We start from the raw sequence: 22442 nt of genomic DNA, 5'->3' as shown, positions 1-22442 counted from the left end.
GCTCGGAGGAAAGTGTTTCTGTCGGCAGCGACTACTATGGGAGCATGTTCAGCCTCTACAGAGGGAGGACATTTTCTATGCCGTTATAGCACATGGCATTTCATTTTTAGGATTCCACTAAAAAAACGAAAAAGACTGGCCACAAACCCCAAATCGCAAAGAAAACTGACACATAAGACAAGACATTGCATCCTACATAGACCCAACTCGCAAAAATGTACTCCATATGTAATAAGTTACATGAGTGACTCTTTTTTTACTCTTATTTCATATATTCAAGCTTTTTTCATACAGCTTTGTTACTTCCCATTTTTATTTTGATATCACACTTTCCTTCGACTCTGATTTTTATTGCTGTGAGTGTGGTTTGATTTCTATCTAACGATGATTACAGGTCTTAAAAAATATCATTGTTAATATTTCTTAAAGCCATTAGAGAGGACACGATGGTACAATCTGCTAATGTGTATTATTCAGCACTTCTGAAAACTGTGATTTCTCTTTTTACCCACTGCATGTTTTGTAGAGCGGCCCCTCCCTTTTGGATTAACACCATATCTTTATAGGTTTGCTGTGGCATGCATGGGTTGCTGGCTTTGATCCGAGCTAATATTAGCATGAATGTTCTCACGAATTAATGATCATGTGATTCACAGGTTCTTTTTAGGCATGTTTTTGTATTTAAAGTTAAAGCAGCAAGCTTTATTTCATGTCGTGAGTTTTGTTGCTGCAATATTGCCTACAATTTCCAATTATTACTGTCTTATGGTGTCTTCCACTTCACCGCAGTTAGGTTAAGTTCTGAGGAACGTTTGAAATCTTACATGTAGGCGACATTGTTTTATTTTTATTCCTTTCTCTGCCAATTCATTTTACACTGTCGGAGCACAGACAAAACACAAGGAACTCACTGGGGAATATAAAAACATAAGACAAAATGACACAAATGGACGTTCATCTGCTTCTTTATTACTCTCCCAAAGCCTACGGCAGCTGCACCAGAGCTCTAACTTCACACCTCCATTTCCCCTCAATCCTCACCCCTCTAGGACTCAAACTGCTGACGAATCACAGGGGCTCTCCTCCCGTGTCCCCCTGTCTTCTCCCCAGCCACCTCCCAGTATGCACAAAAACAGCATCAGTACCCCAGACCAAGACCCGGATAAAACCAAACCTTCAGATCCCCAATCCTCTAAGACAGAGCAGGCGTCAAGTGTCAACAGTGTTATCATGACGCCCAAACTGGCTCGTGCTGGGCCCAAGATCTTTGACAAGGTCCTTGCTTTTGAGGAACGAAGGGCTAGTGTTGATCTGCCGGGAGGAGTCGGATCTGTATCAGGTTCTAGATTAGGACAAGCGGCTTCCCGCGACTCGGACGACAGCGGAAAGAAGACAGGAGGCCCCGGCAAACAGGACGACCGAATCCTGCAGAAGCGAGCGGCGTTCAAGCAGCGAGCCTCTTCTTTAGAGGACAAGACGAGCTACTCCCAGAGGGTCCAGAGCTACCAGAGCAAGTTTGCTGAAGAGCTCCAAAGGATCAAGAAACTTGTGGGGAAACCAAGCTTGAAGAAGGCTTATTCCACTGAGCAGCTGTCGCAGAAAGAGAGGCTCACCACGGGGAAGCTAGAGCCCATTCCTCCCCAAGTGGTTAAAAAGTTGGAGGCAAGGGAGCGAGCCCTGGAGGCCGGAAAGGCCGGGGACGCCAGATTGCAGATTTCTCCACAGGCGCGCGACAAAGGCCCGGGGAACCAAAGTAACAACCCTGAACAGAGTAAGATGACACAGCCAGATTCACGGGGGATGCCGGTGGAGGCCTCGTCACACGAACGCACAGAAAAAATCTCTGTTACCATGGAGACGGCACCAGTTCACCAGTTACCAGGGCAACCACTGCCAACAGCCACGAGAAAAAGCCTCAACAGGTTTGGATTTTTAATTTTTTTTTAATCACGTTTCTTGTCTATTTTTCTTTGTAAGATTAGTTATTTGTCAACAGGTCTGGACAAATGATATTCATTTTTACACTACTCAAAATCTAATATTCATACTTGTCAATATTGCAGTTTTCTTGTCTTTGCACACAGGGAAACTCTACAAAACTCTGCGGGAGCTGACAAAGACGCACTGGTTACCACGTCGCAGAAATCCTCGTCTCCCATCAGAGATTTGAGAACGGACTCAAAGAGGGAGACTCGGACGGACAACAAAGCAGACCATAGAGCACCAAGCCCGAATGGGAAGAGAGCCTCCCCACTAACTGTGAGGGAACCAGGGTCCCAGTACCCACCCAAGCCCCCCCGGCTCGCCCCATCACCCACTCCCTCCATCAGCCCTCTCGTGAAGAGGAGGAAGGCGGAGGCGGGGCGGACGTCTCCAGCCATGAGAGTGAACATCCCCACTATCCTGGTGGAGGACGAACCCATGGAGACAGAATGTGCTGCAGACAGGAGCAACGTGAGAAGCAAGACTAGAAGGAAAGAGGGGAAAGTTTGCCAGAAAAGGCGTTCTGTTCAACCCAGGTCTCCAGAGGAAGGTATTGTATGAGGATTGTTGATAAGCGTCTTTGTAAAAATCTAAATTAAGTCGACACAAGCAGCAGCCACCACAGATGAATGTTGAAACCAAAGCATATGAATTGACGTGGTCCCTTTAATGGCCACAAGCTGCTGGATCCACAACTACTTAAACTGCCCCAAAGTTAATGAACAAAATCACTGTCTTGGTTTTTATATTTCTAAGGGTTATCGAGAAGTATATGTGTAGAGTAGCACTTCAGCTCTATTAGCCTAAGTGAGTGGTTCCTAACCTACTAGATTAATTTAAGGGGTTACGAGATAATTAAACAATTAGGAAAGAGGAAAAACATGTTTTGCTTAAATACACATTCGGGATAGTTGGGGTTAGTTTGGGTTGGTGTTATGTTATGTCTTACAGAAATATGTCACCTTTGTTTATGGATCTTTGGTGACCTAGTATACCTACTGTAAATGAAAATCCCTTAGGATTTAACTTAAGAATGATCACTTCAAACTAATAAACTGAACAATAAAGTAGAACATGTATAATGTTGTCTGTAAAGAAAATGAATCAAATACCCACCGCGGGGCTCAGACTCATTGATAGAACTCATTTCACATGGGGACCCCAAAAAACAAAGCCTGACCTATTTATGAAACCAGGTAACAGCAAACAGACCTGTTGTTTCCAGGGGCCTCGTCTGATGACTCCGACCTTTCTGCTGACGAGGAGCCAGCTGAGGGCCCGAGGTTTAAGAGGACTCTTGTGGACACCCCGGCATCCAACGGCTCGGCGGTCACGCTTAAATGCGTCATCACCGGGAGTCCGCCTCCCACAGGTACAACTGACAATATGTTTAAAATCCATCAAGTCTTTTTCAGGAGAACCAAAACTGATGAGCTTTATTCATTACTTATCTTTGTACGGTGGATTGTGCTTTATCTGCTTTTCTGTGGGAGGTTTTACTATGTTTGTCATCTGTGTGAGTGTGTTCTTCTCTGCCTCCTCAGTGACATGGAGGAAGAATAATGTGGAGATACGGAGCGATGCGTTCCATGTGGTTAAGGCTGACGGGGAGAAGCACAGTCTGGCGGTAAAGCAGATGAGGCCGAACAACGCGGGGTCGTACTGCGTCACAGCTGTCAACGCGGCAGGCAGAGCGTCCTGCAGCGCCACGCTCTATATCCAATCAGGTGAGACGAGGCCAGAGATGGGAAGGATATCCCAACACGCACAGGGATTTGCTTTGTTCGATCTGCTGCTACAGCGACGCATTCACAAGGATGCGACGCAAATTTAAATGAAGACGAACACGTTGAGGCACACGGAGACGATGCTCTCCTTGAAATGCATGTTGACTCACACACACAAACTGGCTTTCATCCACTGCCAGCCCTCCTCCGCCTGACATTCTGTCTTAATGACTACAAAGGCCTGCTGGAGCTCAGCATCCCAACCGGGGCTCCTCGCAGCGATAGTTGCCATGGCATCCCATTAATTCTTAAAAGGCACTGAGCCCCCCCCTTCGGTGCGGGATTCACAACGCAGACCTGCCCCGTCACACACAAAGGTCTCCCGAGTCTTAAAGGCAGGCACGGCATTCGGAATGAGGTGTAAACAAAATAAATATTCCTCCTGGAAGAGGTTCCTGTTATAAAGGGGCCTGCGGTGGTGTTTGTGTTGAAAAGCTCGTAGCGCTCCCAGAGTGTTAAATCAGCTCATGTAAATGCAACCTGCACTTCCCCAGCTTTGTCAACAAATGTGAGCGTACACTCTGGTGCCGACTCACCAGCAGCACCAGGGCCTGTGTTTCCATATTAGGCCAGCGGAGTCTTAGCTTGCAGGAGTATTTTTAGCCGCCCTCTTGTTCTCTCGGGTAATTGCAGTCTGCTTTATGTCCCTGTGTGAGATTAATCAGGCAGTTTTTCATCTCTCTAGATTTCATGCTACAGAGTTGCCACAATGTGCTGGGAGATTACGTGAGTCACTTCAGCTGGTTAAGCTGGGAACAGAGTAGATCTTTGGCAGGAAGAGAATGACGGAAGGATGTCAGACCTCAATATGGTGAAAGAGATTATCAGTTCATTTCCCAGCTGTTTATTCATTTAAGAGCATCACCATCCTCTGTGGATTCTGGTCAAAAAAAGAAAATTCAAAACTTTATACAATATTTAACTTTTCAGATGCTATTGTGTGATCTTCGGGATGTCAGGAATGCTGGAGACTATTGACATAAACGTGACGGGAGGCAGAGAGAGAATAGAGGATGAGACTGAAAAGGAAGGTTAGTTGACTCGGACTGTGCGGCAGCAGTTGTGTAAGAGTTGGCAGGTCTGTGTAAATACTCCCGGGACTTATCCTCTGGTGCACAGACGCCGCTCAGAGATGTGACTCTAGGTAGGTTATTTTGTCATTTTTCCCTTTTTAATGCCAGCGTGATGACAATCCAACAGAATACCTTTCTACCGAAGACAAATAATCCAGCATCTTTGTGTTTTTCGGTTTTATTCTTAATGTTTTCTTGCTTTAAGTCAGTTCTTGTATCTTTTATCTGCGCATGTGGACAAACCTGTCTTCTTCCACCTGCAGCTTAAAGCAGATGAGCCAGTTTCCTTTCTTTTTACACTTTTGATTTAGTTCAATAGCAGTACTCCTTGTTTTCTCCTTAAGAGAGGACATGACTTAATTCTCTTCCCCGGATGGATATTATTCATTCTCAGTTGTCACAGTGTTATCTGCTTATGCCAGATGTCTGAGTTTCAGGTTTTACAGAGAAAATGAGAAGCGGGGAGAAAAAGAAAGCGACAAGGCAGCGAGAGAACGAGCAGAGCAGTCTAAAGATGTCTTATATTTCTCTATCCAGCGGTGAATTCATTCTGACTTTAGTGGAAGCTGCCACGGGTCCAGACACAGTGTCTGCTCGGGAACTCCATGGGAATAAGCGAATGATTGGGTCAGGGATTAAGGGATTAATTCATTATCTGTTCAGTTACAGTCACCTCAGAGAGGTCCCTACGCTCTCTGTGCGTATATGTGGGTGCACATGGCCCACTCATCTCTAACTCTGCACTCTATGTTGCCAACTGCTCATCTTGGCAAAGATAATCATCTCCAGAAAAGCAAGCAAAGACTGTAAACATCAGAGCCCTGACAGATTGTTCTGTTTGAGAGCAAATCAGAGTAAATTTTTTCATGAACCCCAGTAAAGGTGAATTAGATGATGTTTGCTTTAAAGTCTATTATATGTGCGTCCAACATCACTCCTGTTCTTGCAGAGTCAACCCACATGCAATGTGGGAAACAAGTCGGGGCCTTGGAAGTCAGAAGCCCAAAGCAGCCAGACGAGGAGGATCTGAGCCCTCAGGAGGAGGCAATGGAGCTCCGGCCCTCAACTGCTCCGAGTAAAAGAGTCCACTTCAAAGAAACTCCCTCATTTCAGGTAGGAGAGCCTCCGATGCAACATCTAGATATGTTTTTCATAGCTGATCTTTAGGTCTGACGATCAACATTAAAGAAATCATGGAAACTGTATTTTTCTTTTTTCTTTTCATAATTCCTTTCATTATCGATCATTCTTTAGATTATTAATTGTTTTGTCTGTAAAATTGTGAACAATGACCAATTCCCATTGCTTAAGGTGCCATCATAAATTAGCTTGTTTTGTGCAACCATCAATCCAAAGACAATCAATTTTCTAACTTCAGGGGGAAAAAGGCAGAAACTATTCAGAAGCTGGTGCAAAAGTTTTTCATTATTGCTTGAAACAATTTCTGTATGATTGAAAGGGACCACCCTCAAACCTCTAAAGTCTCTGTACATAACTATGTTGTGATTTACCTTTAAAAGGTGGCGCCATGTGACCAGGAGGTGACTCAGGGTCAAGATGTCGTCATCTCAGCGAAGGTGGCAGGACAGCCCAAACCCATGGTTTACTGGTAAGAGATCTTTATGTCAGACAGACACTCGAAGCTATTATCTCGACCAAGGCCACTTACTGTCACACACACACGGCCCTCTATTAAACACACGAGTACAATCGACTGTGACAGCCACTTTCTGTTGACCCAGGTTGAAGGACAGAGTCACTGTGAAGACAGCAGGGCGCTTCGCTGTGAGAGAGACCGGCGACGACACCAGTGAAATGAGAATCAGCTCAGCTCAGAGGTCAGACACGGGGCTTTACGTCTGCAAGATCGTCAACGAGTACGGATCCAAGCAAGCGGAGTGCAGAGTGGAGGTCAAAGGTGAATAATGAAGAATTGAATCTGTCTCGTTCAATCATGTTGTGAGAAATATCGTGTAATATTTCAGCGCTGCTAATCTTTCTGTTTTGTTTTTTTATCAGCGTCTGCAGCACAAGCGGCACTGAAAATCACCCGGGAGGTAAAAGGTGTGGCGGTGAAGGCCGGAGAGTCGGCCATGTTCGAGTGTCACATGACAGGACCTCCAGACGTCGATGTGGACTGGCTCTCAAATGGGAAGCTGATCCAGCCGGCGCTGCTCAACTGCAAAATGCACTTTGATGGCAAGAGGTGGGTTCATGTCTTCTATGTGTTTAAGTCTTTTCTGCTTTACTTAGTTTAGTTAGTTTAGTTTTGTTTAATTACTATTATCATTTTTTAAAAGCTGTCTTGTTTTGTCTTACAGATGCCGTCTGCTGCTTAATTCAGTTCACGAGGATGACAGTGGAACATACACTTGCAAGCTTAGCACTGCCAAAGGTGAACTACAAACACTGGTATTTAAGAGAAGTTGGAAAACACACATTCATATCGGTTTATATCTCTGCCAAAGAGGTTGTGGTTGTGTTTCTTTGTTGCGATGCTTCGTCTTTTAGTTAAAAAACTCAAAAACATGTCAACAGATTTCAATGAAACATGGCGGAAAGGATCAAGTACAGATCTGAAAATTGGCACAAAAAAACTTGTTGCTAAAGAACGTGTCATTGCATTTACAGAGGAGTTGACCTCGAACTCAAACCTGAGCGTCGCCCCGTCCAAGGAGCCTCTGTACACCCGTAAGCTGGACATCCTGGAGGTAATCGAAGGTCGCACTGCCCGCTTTGACTGTAAGGTGAGCGGATCCCCTCCTCCCCTAGTCACGTGGATGCATTTTGGTAAGAATCCCCAGTGTTGTGTCTGATATTCGATGAACGTGGTGTTCGGTGCACTTCAGAGGAAACGCCCGTGTCTGATTCCGTTTCATGCTGATGTTCTTTCAGAGACAAGAGTGGAGGAGAGTGATGATGTTCGCCTCCTTCAAGAGGGGGGTCGTCACTCACTTGTCATCGCCCACGTTAGCAGCGACACCGAAGGCTTCTACACAGCAGTCGCTCAAAACATTCATGGAAAGTCTGAATGCACCGCTGAGCTCTACATGCAAGAACCTCGAGCTGCCATCTCTTCTCACATGTATGAGAAGCAACTCATACATTGAATGAATGAACTCAAATAGATTTTGTCATTTTAAAAGCGGAAAAAATACAACTAAGCTGTCAGTATAAAAGTCAGAGGAGACATTTTTGTTTTCAAGGGCAAAGAAAAATGCTTCGGGAGGAGATATATCTTTCTAACGGAGTGAAGGCGCATGACAAACATTAAATAAACCCATCAGTCTTTCAGTGTACATGCTCCGATTTTTCGTTCCTTCCTTCAGGGCCAAGTTGGAGAAGATGCCATCGATCCCCGAGGAGCCTGAGGTTCTGGAGAGTGAGGTGGAGAAGAGGACCATGCCGGACTTTGTCAAGCCTCTGGCTGATGTGGAGGTGATTGACGGCAAAGAGGTGCTGCTGAAATGCAAAGTGGCGGGCCTGCCCTACCCAACCATCGCCTGGTACCACAACGGCAAGCGCATCGAGAGCAGCGAAGAGCGCAAGATGACCCAGCGTAAGCAAAGAACCGAACAACAAGCAAAGCATTTTGGGATTGAATGACAGTAAATAAGAAAGTTGTGCGTCTGTTCTTCAGACAGGGATGTCCACAGTATGGTCATTCGGAGCGCTTGTCACGCTCACGGGGGCGTCTACAAGGCCGTCATCTCCAATAAACTGGGCAAAGCAACCTGCTATGCACATCTATACGTCACAGGTACAGATGGAGGCTTAATGTTTGATGCCATAGCTGAGAGATACAATATTTCCCATTTGATATGTATATATCTGTGTATTTATTTGGAAACAGATATCGTTCCTGACCCCCCTGATGGTCCTCCAGTGATAGAGGCCATCACAGGGAAAACTATAAGCCTCAGCTGGAAGCGACCAAAGAGGCTTGACTCTTCATTTGGTAGGTTCTTTTGGTTTCTATCTTGAGAAAGGCTTTAATAATACAGTTAAAATAAAATGTACATAAAACACTTGCAGACAAACTATTTATAGCACGCCTATCGTGGATGTTTATTTGCTTTCTTTTCATTCTGAGATTATTTTAAACCCCTTTTGGATTTTTTATATCATCAGCACAGATTTGAAAAGAAAACAAAATCCTTTTCTCTCTGAATCTTAAGCACCTCACTATGTGTTTGATTGCCATCCAGATTGAGTACCTAAACACCATGTGCGTGTGTGTGTGTGTGTGTGTGTGTGTGTGCGAGCGTGTGTGTGCAGATGCCGGCTCCTTGCTATATGTGGTCCAGCAGCAGGCTCTGGGCTCGATCCAGTGGTCTGTCGTGGCGTCCAACCTGAGGGAGACCAACTACACCGCCACCTCCCTGTCCAAAGGAGTCCGCTACGCTTTCAGAATCCTGACGTCCACCGGGAAGACACTGAGCAAACCATCACCCTCCACTGACCTGGTCCAGCTGCTGGACAGAGGTAAAAGAGCCGAGGTAGGCTTTGATATGTTTGTATTTTCAAAGAGACGATGTTTAGTTGATATATCTGTTACCCCTGTAGGACCCTATTCAAGGAAAGCACCAGTCATTTTGGACAAACCTGACATGGTGTATGTCGTTGAGAACCAACCTGCGAGCATCACCATCACGCTGAACCACGTGCACGCAGTTGTCACCTGGAAAAGGTCAGTTCCTCCATCTCTTGTGGCACAGTGTGAGTTTTTTTTTGGGGTGCAAAAATAGTACACGCAGTAATACCCTAGTCTGCAATATAAAACAGGAAGCTTATTTTAAACAGAAACCAAAGAACAGAAGAGGTCTCTGAGGAGCTGGAGCTCATGCTGGTTTTCATCCCACTTCTCTTCTCATCAGAGACTGTTTTATACATCGAGATAGGACATTTTGTGAACAGGCTTATCGTAACTTCTACAGATTCCAGTTAAAATAGCAGGAATCCAGTGGACCAGGACTGAGGAGCACCGCTGTGCAGTGGTTCACTTTGCTCTGATTGAATTTAACATTTCACGTTCGAGCACATGTTCTCCGTGGAGCTCTGGGAAAGCTTTGTTCTCTGCAGGGTGTTTGGTGCCTAACTGCTGAAGAAGATCCTTGCACACACGTCGCATAACGTTGACATAATGCCTTTGTCTTACCCAGGAGGGGGGTGGTGTTGGTCAACCGACTGGGGATGTATGAGATGAGCATGCCAGATGACGATCAACACACCCTGAAGCTCCAAAGAGTCAAGAGCTCAGACGTTGGTCAGCTCGTGGTCACGGCCAGCAACCAGTTTGGCAGCGACCTCTGCACGCCTCAGCTGGCAATGGCAGGTCGGTTTAGTTGAGGCAGTACACCACATGATAAATTTAGCATTTCAGCTTGAATCCAAAGAACTTACTACTTACTCCTGGCAGCAGTTAATGCCAACAAAGAGGAGCTGTGTGTAATTTAATTTGAGCTGCAGCTATTTTTGAAGTAAAGGCTCATGAATATAGTAGAGCTCTCCAAAAATGACTTTCCTTTTTACTCAGCCATGATTTAAATGTGAGATTTTTCTAATCTTTTTTTTTTTTTCTCTCTCTCTTCTTTCTCTCTTTTTGTCTTCTTCCGTAGTGCCTCCCAAGTTTGAAACCATCATGGAGGATGTGGATGTGCACATTGGGGAGACGTCCCGTCTGGCTGTGGTGGTTGAAGGGAAACCAGACCCAGATATTCTCTGGTATAAGGTACACTTGTCCTGATATCAGATAAAGAGGAGTTGAAGTGATGCAGCACAACAGCCAGAGAAACGTGACATTGAAAATAGCAGAATTATGAGTGTAATCCAAGACCATATTAACCATATTAACCATACTAACCGTATTCGATTGGTCTGTTGCAGGACGATGCGCTTCTCTCTGAGAGCAGCCACTTCACATTTGTGTACGACGACCCCGAGTATTCCCTCGTTGTCCTCAACGCCTGCCCCGAACACTCCGGTGTGTACACCTGCACTGCGAAGAACCTGGCCGACTCCAACTCCTGCAAAGCTGAACTCACAGTTCATACAGGTCTGCAGTCCAACAATACTGTCTGCACAAACATGCTTTGCATGTGAACAGATTCACCCTAGTAGTTATGATTATAATCCTATGAGATTCAAAGATATGAGGAGGTAGCATCTTTTCATGATCATTTCTCAATCTGTTTTGTTTAGAGAATTAAAGGCCTGTTCCAAAAATGGTTTACCGACAGGCTTTTCCTCTATTTGCTTTTGATCTTTACCATTTAGTCTAGATTATAGGCGTTTGCCGATGCCAAACAAACAATATACACTGGTTGTTGTTGAAAATTGCACCTCTAAATCTACACCATATGGGAAGGACCACCTGATGAAACCATCTGTCACTATGCTGGCACACATGTTCAGCCAAACACATGCACGCATTAAAAATGCCTGCATTGTTGCTCCCTGCAGAGCGAAAGGAAGCAGCAGAGCCAATGGAGGACGAAGGAACCATTCTGAGGAAGATGAGGCGTTTGACGGATTACTATGATATCCACAAGGAGCTGGGGAGGTGAGTGTGTGTGTGTGTGTGTGTGTGTGTGTCTGACGGCACACTCACGCCGTCTCACGTCCCATCACACACAGCGAGTACATTGGCGTTAATGGCTGATTGAGCGCTGATGGGACGGTGGGGAGTCGCACCTGCTTATCAACAGTAGACGGCAACGAGAGATGAGTCACCAGCAGCCTGAGTGGAGCGAATACATTAGCCGACAGATGATTTGTTTTGGTCTGACGTGGTGGAGACGCAGCGTTTACCGGGAATTGTAGAGCGATCAGAACAGGCAGGCGATGTGTTTCGGTTATTAAGCAGAGCAGCAAACTCGGATGGAATTCAGATTCTGATTTCTTTTCCCAAACGACTCAGAAAAACAAAAAGTCAATTATACAACGGCCATGCCTCCCTCTTTGTCTCTCCATTCTCCTGTAGCCTCTATCAGTGATTCATGACTTAAATCTTCTCAAGGAGTACTCTGTTGACTCCACAACATCAATGTGAGGTCATGTCTCTATTTAAATACCTTTAGAGACATTTTTATTCTCGAGGTTTAAAGCTCCTATAAAAGCCTTCAGTTGACATTTTGAGCTGGTGTTATTTTGTCAGACATACTGTTCACAAAGGTCAAAATATGCTGTTATAGCTATATTTTGACCTGTGCCCTGTAACGAGGGCTCCAGCTCGTATTAAAAATATTCCTTTGGTATCATTTTTTTATGTCTTGTCTGGTTTGAAATTAAAGAATGAATCAGGAATTTGTTATTTGACGGTGGCACTGCATTTTATTTTTATTTTACTGTGCTGTTAAATAGGACTATTTGTTTGGTATTAAACCGTAAATGTTTCCGCTGTTTGATTCAGGGGCGCCTTCTCCTATGTGAAGAGGGTGATTCAGAAAAAGGGAAAGGCCGAGTTCGCCGCCAAGTTCATTTCTGCGGGAGGAAAGAGGAAAGCATTGGCCCTCAGAGAGATGGACCTGCTGTCTGAGCTGGACAACGAGAGGATTCTCTATTTCCATGATGCCTTTGAGAAGAAGAGTGTGGTGGTGCTCATCACAGAGCTGTATCCTTTCAGCGCAATTGTATTATCTATGATGGGAAATACTCTGCTTTAACATGTTGCTTTTATCTGTATTGTCCAACGACAGAATAGGTTTTTTTAATCTCTTGTTGCTTCGATGTTCATATCTTTAAGTCAAGAAGGCCCTGCCTTTCCTGCAGTACTGTTTCAAATTGTATCTTCTTCGCCGAACGAAAGTGCTCTTAAACGCATCTGAAGGACACGAAAGATCCCGAGCATTACTCCTAATGTCTTCTGCGCTCCCCTGGAGGCATGAATACAGCGCAGCACAGCTTTTTCTCTCTGACTCATTGCCGATGAGTGGAATTAGCAAGAGATAGGATGTGTGGGAGTTTTGCTCATTTATAATTCATTTCTCATGCACCTACCACTTGGACTGTGCAGTCAAGCCACAGCTCTGGGTTTTTTTCCCCCTTAGCTATTGTGTGAAGATGTCACGAGGAGTTGCTGGAAAGAATGGCCAAAAAAACAACAGTCAAGGAACTGGAGGTGTGTGTTCCTCTGCTGCCTGCACTGCGCTATCATTATGTAACATGACTGTTAAGTTCACTCCCCGGTGTTTTCTCTGCAGGTCCGCTGGAGCGTTCAGCAGCTTTTGGAAGGTCTTCGTTATCTTCACCAAAAAAGCATTGCCCACCTTGACGTAAAGGTATCTGTCCACCCCACCTTTGATGCCGCATCAAATCTATTTCATCACATTCTTTTATAACAACCTAACTTTGTTTTTTTTTGTTCTCCCCCCCCCCTCTAGCCAGAAAACATTTTAATGGCGAGTCCTGGGAGCGACCTGATCCGCATTTGTGACTTTGGTAACGCCGCGAAATTGGAGACATCTGAGGAGCACTACTGCAAATACGGCACGCCGGAATATGTTGCACCAGAGATTGTTAACCAAACTCCCGTCTCTACAGCAACAGACATATGGTGAGCCACCTGTTCTCCAGCGTGACTACACAATGCAGGCACTACCTTGTTATCTGAGTGAAATCTTTTGTGTTGCTCTCAAAAATCCAAATGTCATTCGTCTGTCCTGCTCTCCCACAGGCCCGCTGGTGTCGTCACGTACCTCTGGTATGTTCTATGGATTTGTTATCATTTGTTTTTACTTTGTATGGTTTCAATAGAATAGAACAAGCACAGATATCTTTCTTTGTTTTGTTTTAGCCTGACTGGCGTGTCTCCTTTTGCTGGTGAGAATGACCGAGCGACGGCCTTAAACATCCGTAACTACAATGTGGCGTTTGAGGAGAGCATGTTCGCCAACCTCTGCAAAGAAGCGAAGGGATTTGTCATCAAGCTTTTGGTGGCGGACCGACTGTAAGCATCTTGATGGCTTTGTCTTTTACCATAAACATATGTAAAGATATATCATTTTAACCGACCATGATTTCCTTCCTCATTGTCTAAACAGTAGCATGCTCCTTCCTCATTTTTCATCTTCTAGGAGGCCCAGTGCCATCGAGTGCCTTCGTCATCCTTGGTTCAAGGTGAGTTATCTTTAAAAAAAAAAAGACTTTACCCAGCTTCAAACTATTTACAGGTGAATAGGGTAACATTGCGTTTAACTATTAGATATCACCACGAAACTTCCCCAATTGATTCCTTACATTAAGACTATTTTTTTGTATTGCAAATTATATGAAATTCTATTTGTAAATATGCAAATTAAGCATCGTCTTATTAAATAGGTAGTAATTTGCACAGATTTCCAGAGCAGAAATGTGAACATTGGACAAAGCCAGGTCCAAAATTCTTGTTTCATTTAGTTGTAAGAGTCAAAAGGTTTTTACAGAGGGAATTTAGCTGTTTTTATCACAACAGCCAAACAAAAAAATATGTTCACCTGGTTTTAGGGATACAATGTTGTCTAAATCAAGCTATGAATAATACATATAAAAGAAAAAACTCAGTAAAAACCTTCAGAATATAGAGAGGAATGAAACTGGAAAGTTTGGTGTATGTAAGTGAATGCTGACTCCCCTCCTTTTGTCTTGCAGTCGCCAACGAACAAGAGCATCAGCACAGCTATGCTGAAGCAAGTTTTGTCTAGAAGGCGATGGCAGGTAAGCCACTGAACATTATTTTATGTTTTCTTAAAGCAGGATTAGACTTAGTCCATAGGCCTATATTATACCTCTAAACGTGGCAGGATATAGTTTTTAGTCTATTCCGACCACTATCTGTTTCAGTCTGAAAGGTGTAGTGTTAACTTTGCAGATAAAGTAGGAGAAGTAAACTAACTCATGTTGTCCTCTATTTATTTATTTTTATTTTTTTTCAGCGTTCCCTTATCAACTACAAATCCAAGATGGTGATGCGGTCGATCCCAGAGCTTTTGAATGAGTCATCTAAACACGTCTCCATTGCTGTGGCCCGGCATTTGAAAGAAGGCTCCCCACCACCCTCCTCTTCCTCTGACTCCGATGCAGATGTAGATGAGCTTCCCTTCATTCCTATGCCACTGTCCATGGTCTTTTCTGGTTCCAGGGTCTCCCTTAACGAGATCCCGGGGGACGAAGATGTCACTGCATGGCCTAGTGTTGCTGCTGATGGGACAAGGAAAAAGGACAACATGGAGACGGCAGTTACGAGAGGAGGGGCTAATAAAGGCGTGAAGAATGAAGAGGAAACCCAAGTTGAGGAGAAAATGGAAAAGGCAAAACAAGCCCCCCTTAAAAAAGAAACAAGTGTGGAGGCGGACGAAACTCCGTCAAAAACCAGGAGGGCTACGATGAGGAGAGGCAGCTCTGCTGATTCAGCACTGCTTCTCCACATTGACCCAGAAGAGGGAAACGCAAACAAAGATTCAGAAGAAAGTAACAAGAGCCTGAAAAAGGCTGTTTCTATGGAACTACCCAATCGCAGCCCGAGCCCTGGGGCGGCGAAGTTAAGCCAGGAGGATTATGCCCTCAAACTGGAACTGATGAGACAGCGGCTGCTCAGGGGAGGAAACGCGGACAAAAAGATGAGCGGCCTGCGAGGGCCATTGTTTGAAACACTCGGCATGGAAGACGAGAGGCGGACTGGGTCTCTTGATCGGAACTTGAGGAGATCTAGAACGGGGCCATCAACACTCGCCAGAGCAGCGTCTTCAGAGAACCCCGGAGAGGACGCGCCAAAGACCAAAGTTTTTTGTAAAAGCGCCTCCTTCACTCAGGGGGATTCTGAGCCCATGCCCCTGCACCGCAGGTTTGGAGCCCCCTTAGAGATCCCATCGGTGGGCAATGGTAGCATAGAAGGAAAAAAGCTCCAGGAGGCGACCTCAATGTCGGCAATCACAGAACAAACTCTGGAGTCCACGTCTGCCTCGCCTACAAAGAAGACTTCCTTTCTACTCCCAACACCAGGAAGGTTGGACCAACAGCAAAAACGGAACAATGTGAAAGAACGTGATGATATGCAAAGTATGAACGAGAAGAACATGGATGGTATAGCAGAGAAAAGGACCAAAACCCAGTTAGAAAAGCCAGATAAAGTAGAATCTGACTCTAGATCACCCTCTGTTATTACTCCTATAATTGTAATAGAGGAGGATGATGATGAAGATGAAGAGAAGAAAGAAAATCAAGAGTTACGTATTAATGAAAAGGATATGAAGGGAGATAAAACGCAAAACAGCAAACCCTCCTCTGCATATGCAAGTGTCATCCATGCTGTTTCGACCACAACAAATGACACAAAGTCCACAGAAATCCCCACTTTGCCTGAACATCCAGCAGTATTTGCCAAAGTAGCAGCTGCTGATCGATCTCCTGGTTCTGTTTCCACCTCGTCAAACCCCGATCCTGCTGGCATCCCCCGCCAGCCCGTGCTTAGAACAGACATCCAAGACATCGACTCGGAGGAGGTTTTCGAAGCCAGGTTTAAGAAGCGGGAGTCGTCTTTGACTCGTGGCCTCCGGAAACTGACCAGAAACAAGTCGGAGGAGAAATCCCCCATGCTAAACCGGAAGGGGGGCGAGGAGGGTGAGGAGGTTTACAGGCCGGGGCCAAGGGGGGCGCCTCTTGAAATAGTTTCTAAAGGACTAAAGGAGAAATCCAAATCTGTTCAAGATTTAAGAGAAGAAGAGAAAGAAACAGGCCTCAGCCTGATTGGGAGGTTTTCCTTGCGGGCCAAGAGGTCCACATCCGTTGATAAGAAGGGTGAGAAACCAAAGGAGGAAAAGCATCAGGATGTGCAGGAAACTGCTGTAAACAAGAGGGTTTCATGGGCTATCGGTCGCAGTAAGTCCCTGGATACAAAGGAGCTGAGCAGTGCAGGAGCACAGAGGCAGCTGGACGAGAGGGAACAAAGAAAAGCTGAGGAGTCATCGGTTTCGGCTATGAGGCGCAAGTTTGAGTCCAAAGTGGCAGGAATCTCTGCCAAAATAAAGACCCAGTCCGAGGAGAGGAAGGACCGAGACGCCGGGGGAAGTCAGAAAGAGCTGGCACAAATGGATTTGAAGAAAGTCACCGATTCCCCAGTCCTGGCAATGCGACACAAGTTCGAGAACAAAGTGGCAGGAATTACCTCGAAGATCCGCAGTCAGTCTGAGGAGAGAAAAGAGGGTGAAGAGGGGAAGAGGACGCCTCTGTTTACCCGCCATCGTCATTCCCAATCTGAGGGCCGAGGTCTCAAAGGAATGGGCATCCCTGAGAATCAGCTCGCGAAACAGACCGGCGCTGCTGCATCCAAGGAATCGATTGAATCCGCATCCAGCATCCATTCTGAAAAAGCCTCAGAGACAGACAGGCGATCCCGGTGGGACAGGTGGGGTTTGACGAGGGGCAAGAAAGACAAAACCCCCTCTCAGTCTGATCTGCCCTCCTCCGTCCCCAAAGAGGAGGGCTTGTCAAAAAGCCAGCAGTTCATCCGCTCTGCCTCGGATTTTGCCCCCGTGTTCCACATCAAACTGAAAGACCACATCTTACTGGAGGGGGAGTCGGTCACTCTCAGCTGCCTTCCAGCTGGAAGTCCACATCCAGAGATCACATGGGCGATGGGTATAGTACTTAAAGCCTCCCAGAATATTTCTGCCTCGTGGTTTTATCCAGAAAGTGCCGCTCAGTTCCTACATTTGTTGTGCGTTCCAGATCGGAAGCCGCTGGAGGTGGACGACAGGATCAACCTGATGTCTCATCCAGATGGCAGGCAGCTTGTTATGATCATGAAATCCAGCCGGAGGGATGCTGGAGTTTATGAATGCGTAGCTACTAACCCCATAGCGACCATCACCACCTCCTGCACACTGACCATAGCTTGTAAGTAGCTTATTCAGCCCATAGCTCTCCAGAAAGTGTTTTCTTAATGTTGTTATTGTTCAGAATGGGGGGGGGACGGACAATGGGAGTTGGGAATTATTCATTAACATAGAGCAAGATCTCTTCGAGGCACAGCTGCTCCTTCGCCTTTCATGGACACACACTAATTATCCTCATGATGGGATGTATTTTACATCATTTAATTTTAATTGCAGGAAGAATGGAATGAATATTGATACAGTTTAAATCAATATTAATGTCAAGAGATTAACTTTTACAGTAGATTGACTTTATGGATTTTCGGCTTTTCTCATATTCATCATGTAATGGGAACAAATGATGCTTCCGGGGATTTAGGAATCGTCTGCAGCAGGTCATTATTTAAGACTCCAGTCATGCCTTTGCACAAATGGTGTGTAAAAAATCCAACAATAGCAATGAGACTTTTGAGGTTTCAGTGGAAAATACATTCCTCAGACGTCAGGTGCAATCGATTTCATTTGAACGTTATTTGACATGGCTTTGGACGTGTAGTATTTCTAATCTCAACCACTGATGTTATTTGTCTCCCCTTGATAATAATCTCTTGCTGTGAGAAAAATACTTCAGACAGCTCATCTCGCCTGATGCAGCCGGTGCACAGGCTTAATGGGAAATACATTTTGAAATTACGGAACGACACCGTTTGTGTCAAGTTTGATTTGGTGTTACTACAAAACACACACCATCGTCTGGATCGTATTTTTTTTTTTTTATCCTGCGCTCGAGAAAATGAAGATCTTGTCGTTGGTGTCTTGAACCTCAACGTCATTAAAGTGACATTTGAATCTACTGAATCAGTGATTGCTGTAACATTTTGCAATGTGAAGCACTTGAAATAAAGCCGCTTTCATGAAAGCCTGTGAAGGACGCAATTCAATCCTGCTCACGCAGTAGTAAAACCATGCACACGTTGCAGTGAAACCACCCACATACACACACTTAAAATCACATGCACATGAAAATCCTTGAGACTAAAAAACCCACTTGAATATCTTCAATTTTAAAACCGAGGGTGGGTTTTCTGACCACATGTCTACTCGTATTCAGCACTCACATCTGCCCAGTATAACTATGTAACTCGTGTGTGTCTGCATGCCTGTGCACACTCATCTAATTTGTTCTTTTTTAGGTGTCCCAAAGCGGCCGGGGACCCCTGAAGTCCCCCAGACGTACAACAACACAGCCCTGGTGCTTTGGAAGCCAGCGGACACCAAGTCTCCGTGCAGCTACAGCCTGGAAAGAAAAACAGAAGGCGAGTCCCCTCTCTACTTTTTTATTCATCTATCATTTAGCAACATTCAGCTCATCCAAATGAATATCGAGTAAGTTGTGAAATGCTTTACTATGAATTGGTTTGTAGGTAGTTTCGATGGTTTTAAAACTACATTCCCTTTGCTGGTAGCAGTGTTTGAAAAGCTTTGACGATGTTTGGCTTTGTAATATACTGTATGTGGAGAACGTCCGGGGATATAAGTCTCAATACCCAGAGACACAACCTAGACAGAGTAAACGAGTCATCCCTCGAGGGAATAGTGACTGCACCGGTGCTGCTGCCACAGCTTTTTCTCATTTAACATGATGAATCATCACTATCTTATAATGTGGTGGGTGAAACGCACAAACCTGGAGTAGCAGACTCCGACTTCTTGCTCTGATTGATTTCCTTCTGGCTGTTATTGCCTTGTCGTCTCATTCCAAATGTATTGTTTGCCTGGCAGCATTGATTCAGGTGCTCACACAATAATTTGTCACTTCCTAATTTACATTTGACTCCAGGTCTTTTTCACCGTGCCAACATAAGAAATGTTTGTTTATGCATAACATTTTACAAGCTTTAGGCTTCATCCATGTGCATGTCCACATTGTCCATCCGTTTGACAACACCGCCCTCTGGTGGTCAATATGTAAACTACAACAAGAACAAAACAAGATCCTTTTCTAACTTTTACTTGTTGAGACTTGTCTTTCTTCTCTTCATAATTCCATTTACAATACATATATATCCAATATGCATACTTCAAGATTTACAAATACAGCATTCGGTTGCCTCATTTATCCCTCTATGCTCTATCCTTAAAGGTCACTTATTTATTGTCCCTCTGTGCTGCAGGTGATTCTAACTGGCTGACTGTAGCCACTGGAGTTGTGGACTGCTACTACAATGTCACAGACCTGCCACCAAGTGGCACTTTTAGGTTCAGAGTGGCCTGTATCAACAAGGCAGGACAGGGACCGTACAGCAACTGTTCTGCTCCAGTCAGCTTGGACTCAACAGGTATAGTTGTTAGTGCTGGACTGGGCCGCTGAAGGCTTCAATCACAACATGGTGGATAAAGGCAGTAACCTTTAAAGGTTATATTTCTATTTTCTCAGCTGGAGGAGCTTCACCTGCCATGGCCGTCGTAAAGACAGTCCCAGCACCACCTGAACCAGTTGCCCCCTCCTCAGTGACGGTGCCTCCGTTAAAGCCAGTCCAGAACAACGCTCCCAGGACAGCTGTCTCCACCGTCACCTCCACCTCTTCAAAATATGCAGCCACCCCTGCTGCTTCACCTCTTCCACCCTCTCTGCCCTCCGGCCCCGCCACAAACCCCCAACTGCCATCTGCAGGTGCAACCACCAAAGACGCTCCAAAAATAAGCTCCTCTCATCCCTCTTCACCCGCAGTCAAAGCACCTCCACCCTTTGTCCTCCCCAAACCCCAGAGTCCAGTAAACGTGGTGTCTCCCATGACCCAGAACCCTCCAATATCCCCGCCATCGGCGCCAATCAAACCAGCAGTGGCCTCTGTGCCCACATACGTCCCCACCACCACCGTCACCACTCGTGTGACCCCGACTCCTGTCGCCTTTTCCCCACAAGTGCTCCAGTCCTCCAGCCTGAGCCCTATTGGTGACGGGGTCAGTACCCCCACCAGAGGCACCCCATCAGGACGCGCTACGCCCTCCACTGCTCTACGACAGGGGGTTCCACAGAAACCCTACACCTTCCTGGATGAGAAAGCCAGGTGAGACAGAAGGGCTTTAAGGTCAATTTAAATATGGCAAGTCACACAAAACCCATATAATTGTCCTCAGAATGTTATATCATGGTGGAAACTCTTAAAGTGCATAAAAAGCAGGATTAATTAACTTCAGCAGCACCTCGAGGCGGCTCAGTGCAGGTGTTCTATGATTTAAATGTCTGTACAAACATTTAGCTTTTAGGGGCTTCAGTTAGAAAATATTTTACCATAAAAAGATGATAAAAATCTGATGTAAGAATGATGTATAACTCATATTGATATGGTTGTAAGAAAGAAATATAAGAATGACTTATTAAAATCCTATATTGGATGACAGACTGGACGTATAGAGAACTGTCTCGACAAGATTAATCTTCTCCATCGCCTACTATTGTTACATTAGGTTCATATGTTCCTTTTTATTTGTGCCAGGGGTCGTTTCGGAGTCGTCAGAGAGTGCCGCGAGAACACGACGGGCAAAATCTACATGGCGAAGATAATTTGCTACAACCAGGAGAACAAGCAGGAGGTCCTGAAGGAGTACGAGATCCTGAAATCCCTTCACAATGAAAAGGTCATGGCTCTGCACGAAGCCTACGTCACGCCGCACTACTTGGTGCTGGTGGCCGAGTACTGCACCGGCAAGGAGCTGCTGTACAGCCTCATAGACAGGTAGGAGGACGGAGACGTCGCCCTCGTACTGAGAGACACAAACTCACACAGAGTTACAGAGCAGGGGGCCGGAGACGAGACCTTTCCTTCTTTAGTCTATTTGAGTTAAGGCTAAATGTATTTTAATTAAATGGTGAAACCATAGATTTAATTCAGGGGTTCAGTAACACTATACTGATGATTTTTACCATAAAAGATGGTAAAACCATATACTGATTGATTTAAAGTTGAATATTTATGTTTTATTTTTATATTAATGTATCCAAGTTGTGAGTATACATGCATATAAAAAGGCAGAGTCGATAGTGATGTGACCAAGTTTCCAACTACAACCATACCATCTAATAACCTCTTTTCGCTCTCGACAGGTTCCGTTACTCCGAGGACGACGTGGTGGGTTACCTGGTCCAGATCCTCCAGGGGGTCGAGTACCTCCACAACCGCCGCGTCCTCCACCTGGACCTGAAGCCCGACAACATCATGGTGACCAACCTCAACGCCGTCAAGATCGTGGACTTTGGAAGCGCCCAGAGCTTCAACCCCCTCAGCCTCAAACTCTGGGACTCCGGAGCAGGAACACTGGAGTACATGGGTGAGGACGAGAACGTCTTCTGACTTCTCCGAAGTTCAGATATAAGTCTCTGACTCCAACATTTGGAGCAAACTCACTTTTTGTGCTACTTTTTGTGCAAAAATGTATTTCTAAATTCTCATGCTCTTGACAAAAGCTCCTGAGATGGTAAAAGGTGAAGTGGTTGGTCCTCCTTCGGATATTTGGACTGTTGGCGTTGTCACCTACATCATGTGAGTGAGACGTCTCATGTGTGTGGACATATTGCATACATTTGAAGCGTTCCCAAAAAATATGCTTATTAGTTAACACTAAAGACAAGAAAATACTTGTTTAATGTTTCCTTGATGTGTGTTTTAATGTGTCAAAAGCTCAATCCCTTGTTAAAGTAGGCGCCACATTTTAATTCAGTACATTACATTTTGGAACTCTCCTGCTCA

General features: G+C 45.2%; 1 protein-coding gene across 1 annotated transcript in view; it reads left to right on the top strand.

Annotated features, from left to right (window-relative positions):
- LOC142952744 (striated muscle preferentially expressed protein kinase-like) overlaps positions 1–22442 on the top strand; it is a 40725-nt gene that overhangs the window by 16667 nt on the left and 1616 nt on the right. The window contains exons 4-39 of the mRNA XM_076094647.1: positions 1050–1922; positions 2085–2533; positions 3209–3355; positions 3528–3710; positions 5793–5956; positions 6364–6452; positions 6586–6761; positions 6863–7049; positions 7165–7238; positions 7475–7633; positions 7739–7928; positions 8173–8402; positions 8484–8603; positions 8697–8801; positions 9122–9328; positions 9410–9533; positions 10006–10178; positions 10462–10574; positions 10730–10898; positions 11306–11405; positions 12255–12455; positions 12905–12962; positions 13045–13122; positions 13225–13397; positions 13518–13544; positions 13638–13790; positions 13918–13960; positions 14471–14536; positions 14755–17455; positions 17546–17713; positions 18885–19007; positions 19866–20030; positions 20129–20762; positions 21192–21431; positions 21800–22023; positions 22160–22235. Of these exons, the coding sequence (XP_075950762.1) occupies positions 1050–1922; positions 2085–2533; positions 3209–3355; positions 3528–3710; positions 5793–5956; positions 6364–6452; positions 6586–6761; positions 6863–7049; positions 7165–7238; positions 7475–7633; positions 7739–7928; positions 8173–8402; positions 8484–8603; positions 8697–8801; positions 9122–9328; positions 9410–9533; positions 10006–10178; positions 10462–10574; positions 10730–10898; positions 11306–11405; positions 12255–12455; positions 12905–12962; positions 13045–13122; positions 13225–13397; positions 13518–13544; positions 13638–13790; positions 13918–13960; positions 14471–14536; positions 14755–17455; positions 17546–17713; positions 18885–19007; positions 19866–20030; positions 20129–20762; positions 21192–21431; positions 21800–22023; positions 22160–22235 (9162 nt within the window). The remainder of the gene's footprint in view (positions 1–1049; positions 1923–2084; positions 2534–3208; positions 3356–3527; positions 3711–5792; positions 5957–6363; positions 6453–6585; positions 6762–6862; positions 7050–7164; positions 7239–7474; positions 7634–7738; positions 7929–8172; positions 8403–8483; positions 8604–8696; positions 8802–9121; positions 9329–9409; positions 9534–10005; positions 10179–10461; positions 10575–10729; positions 10899–11305; positions 11406–12254; positions 12456–12904; positions 12963–13044; positions 13123–13224; positions 13398–13517; positions 13545–13637; positions 13791–13917; positions 13961–14470; positions 14537–14754; positions 17456–17545; positions 17714–18884; positions 19008–19865; positions 20031–20128; positions 20763–21191; positions 21432–21799; positions 22024–22159; positions 22236–22442) is intronic.

The sequence above is a fragment of the Anarhichas minor genome, unplaced genomic scaffold, assembly GCF_050575085.1.
Source record: "Anarhichas minor isolate MPS153535 unplaced genomic scaffold, ASM5057508v1 ptg000018l, whole genome shotgun sequence".
NCBI classification, from domain to species: domain Eukaryota; kingdom Metazoa; phylum Chordata; class Actinopteri; order Perciformes; family Anarhichadidae; genus Anarhichas; species Anarhichas minor.
This window is presented reverse-complemented; position numbering and strand designations above follow the sequence as displayed.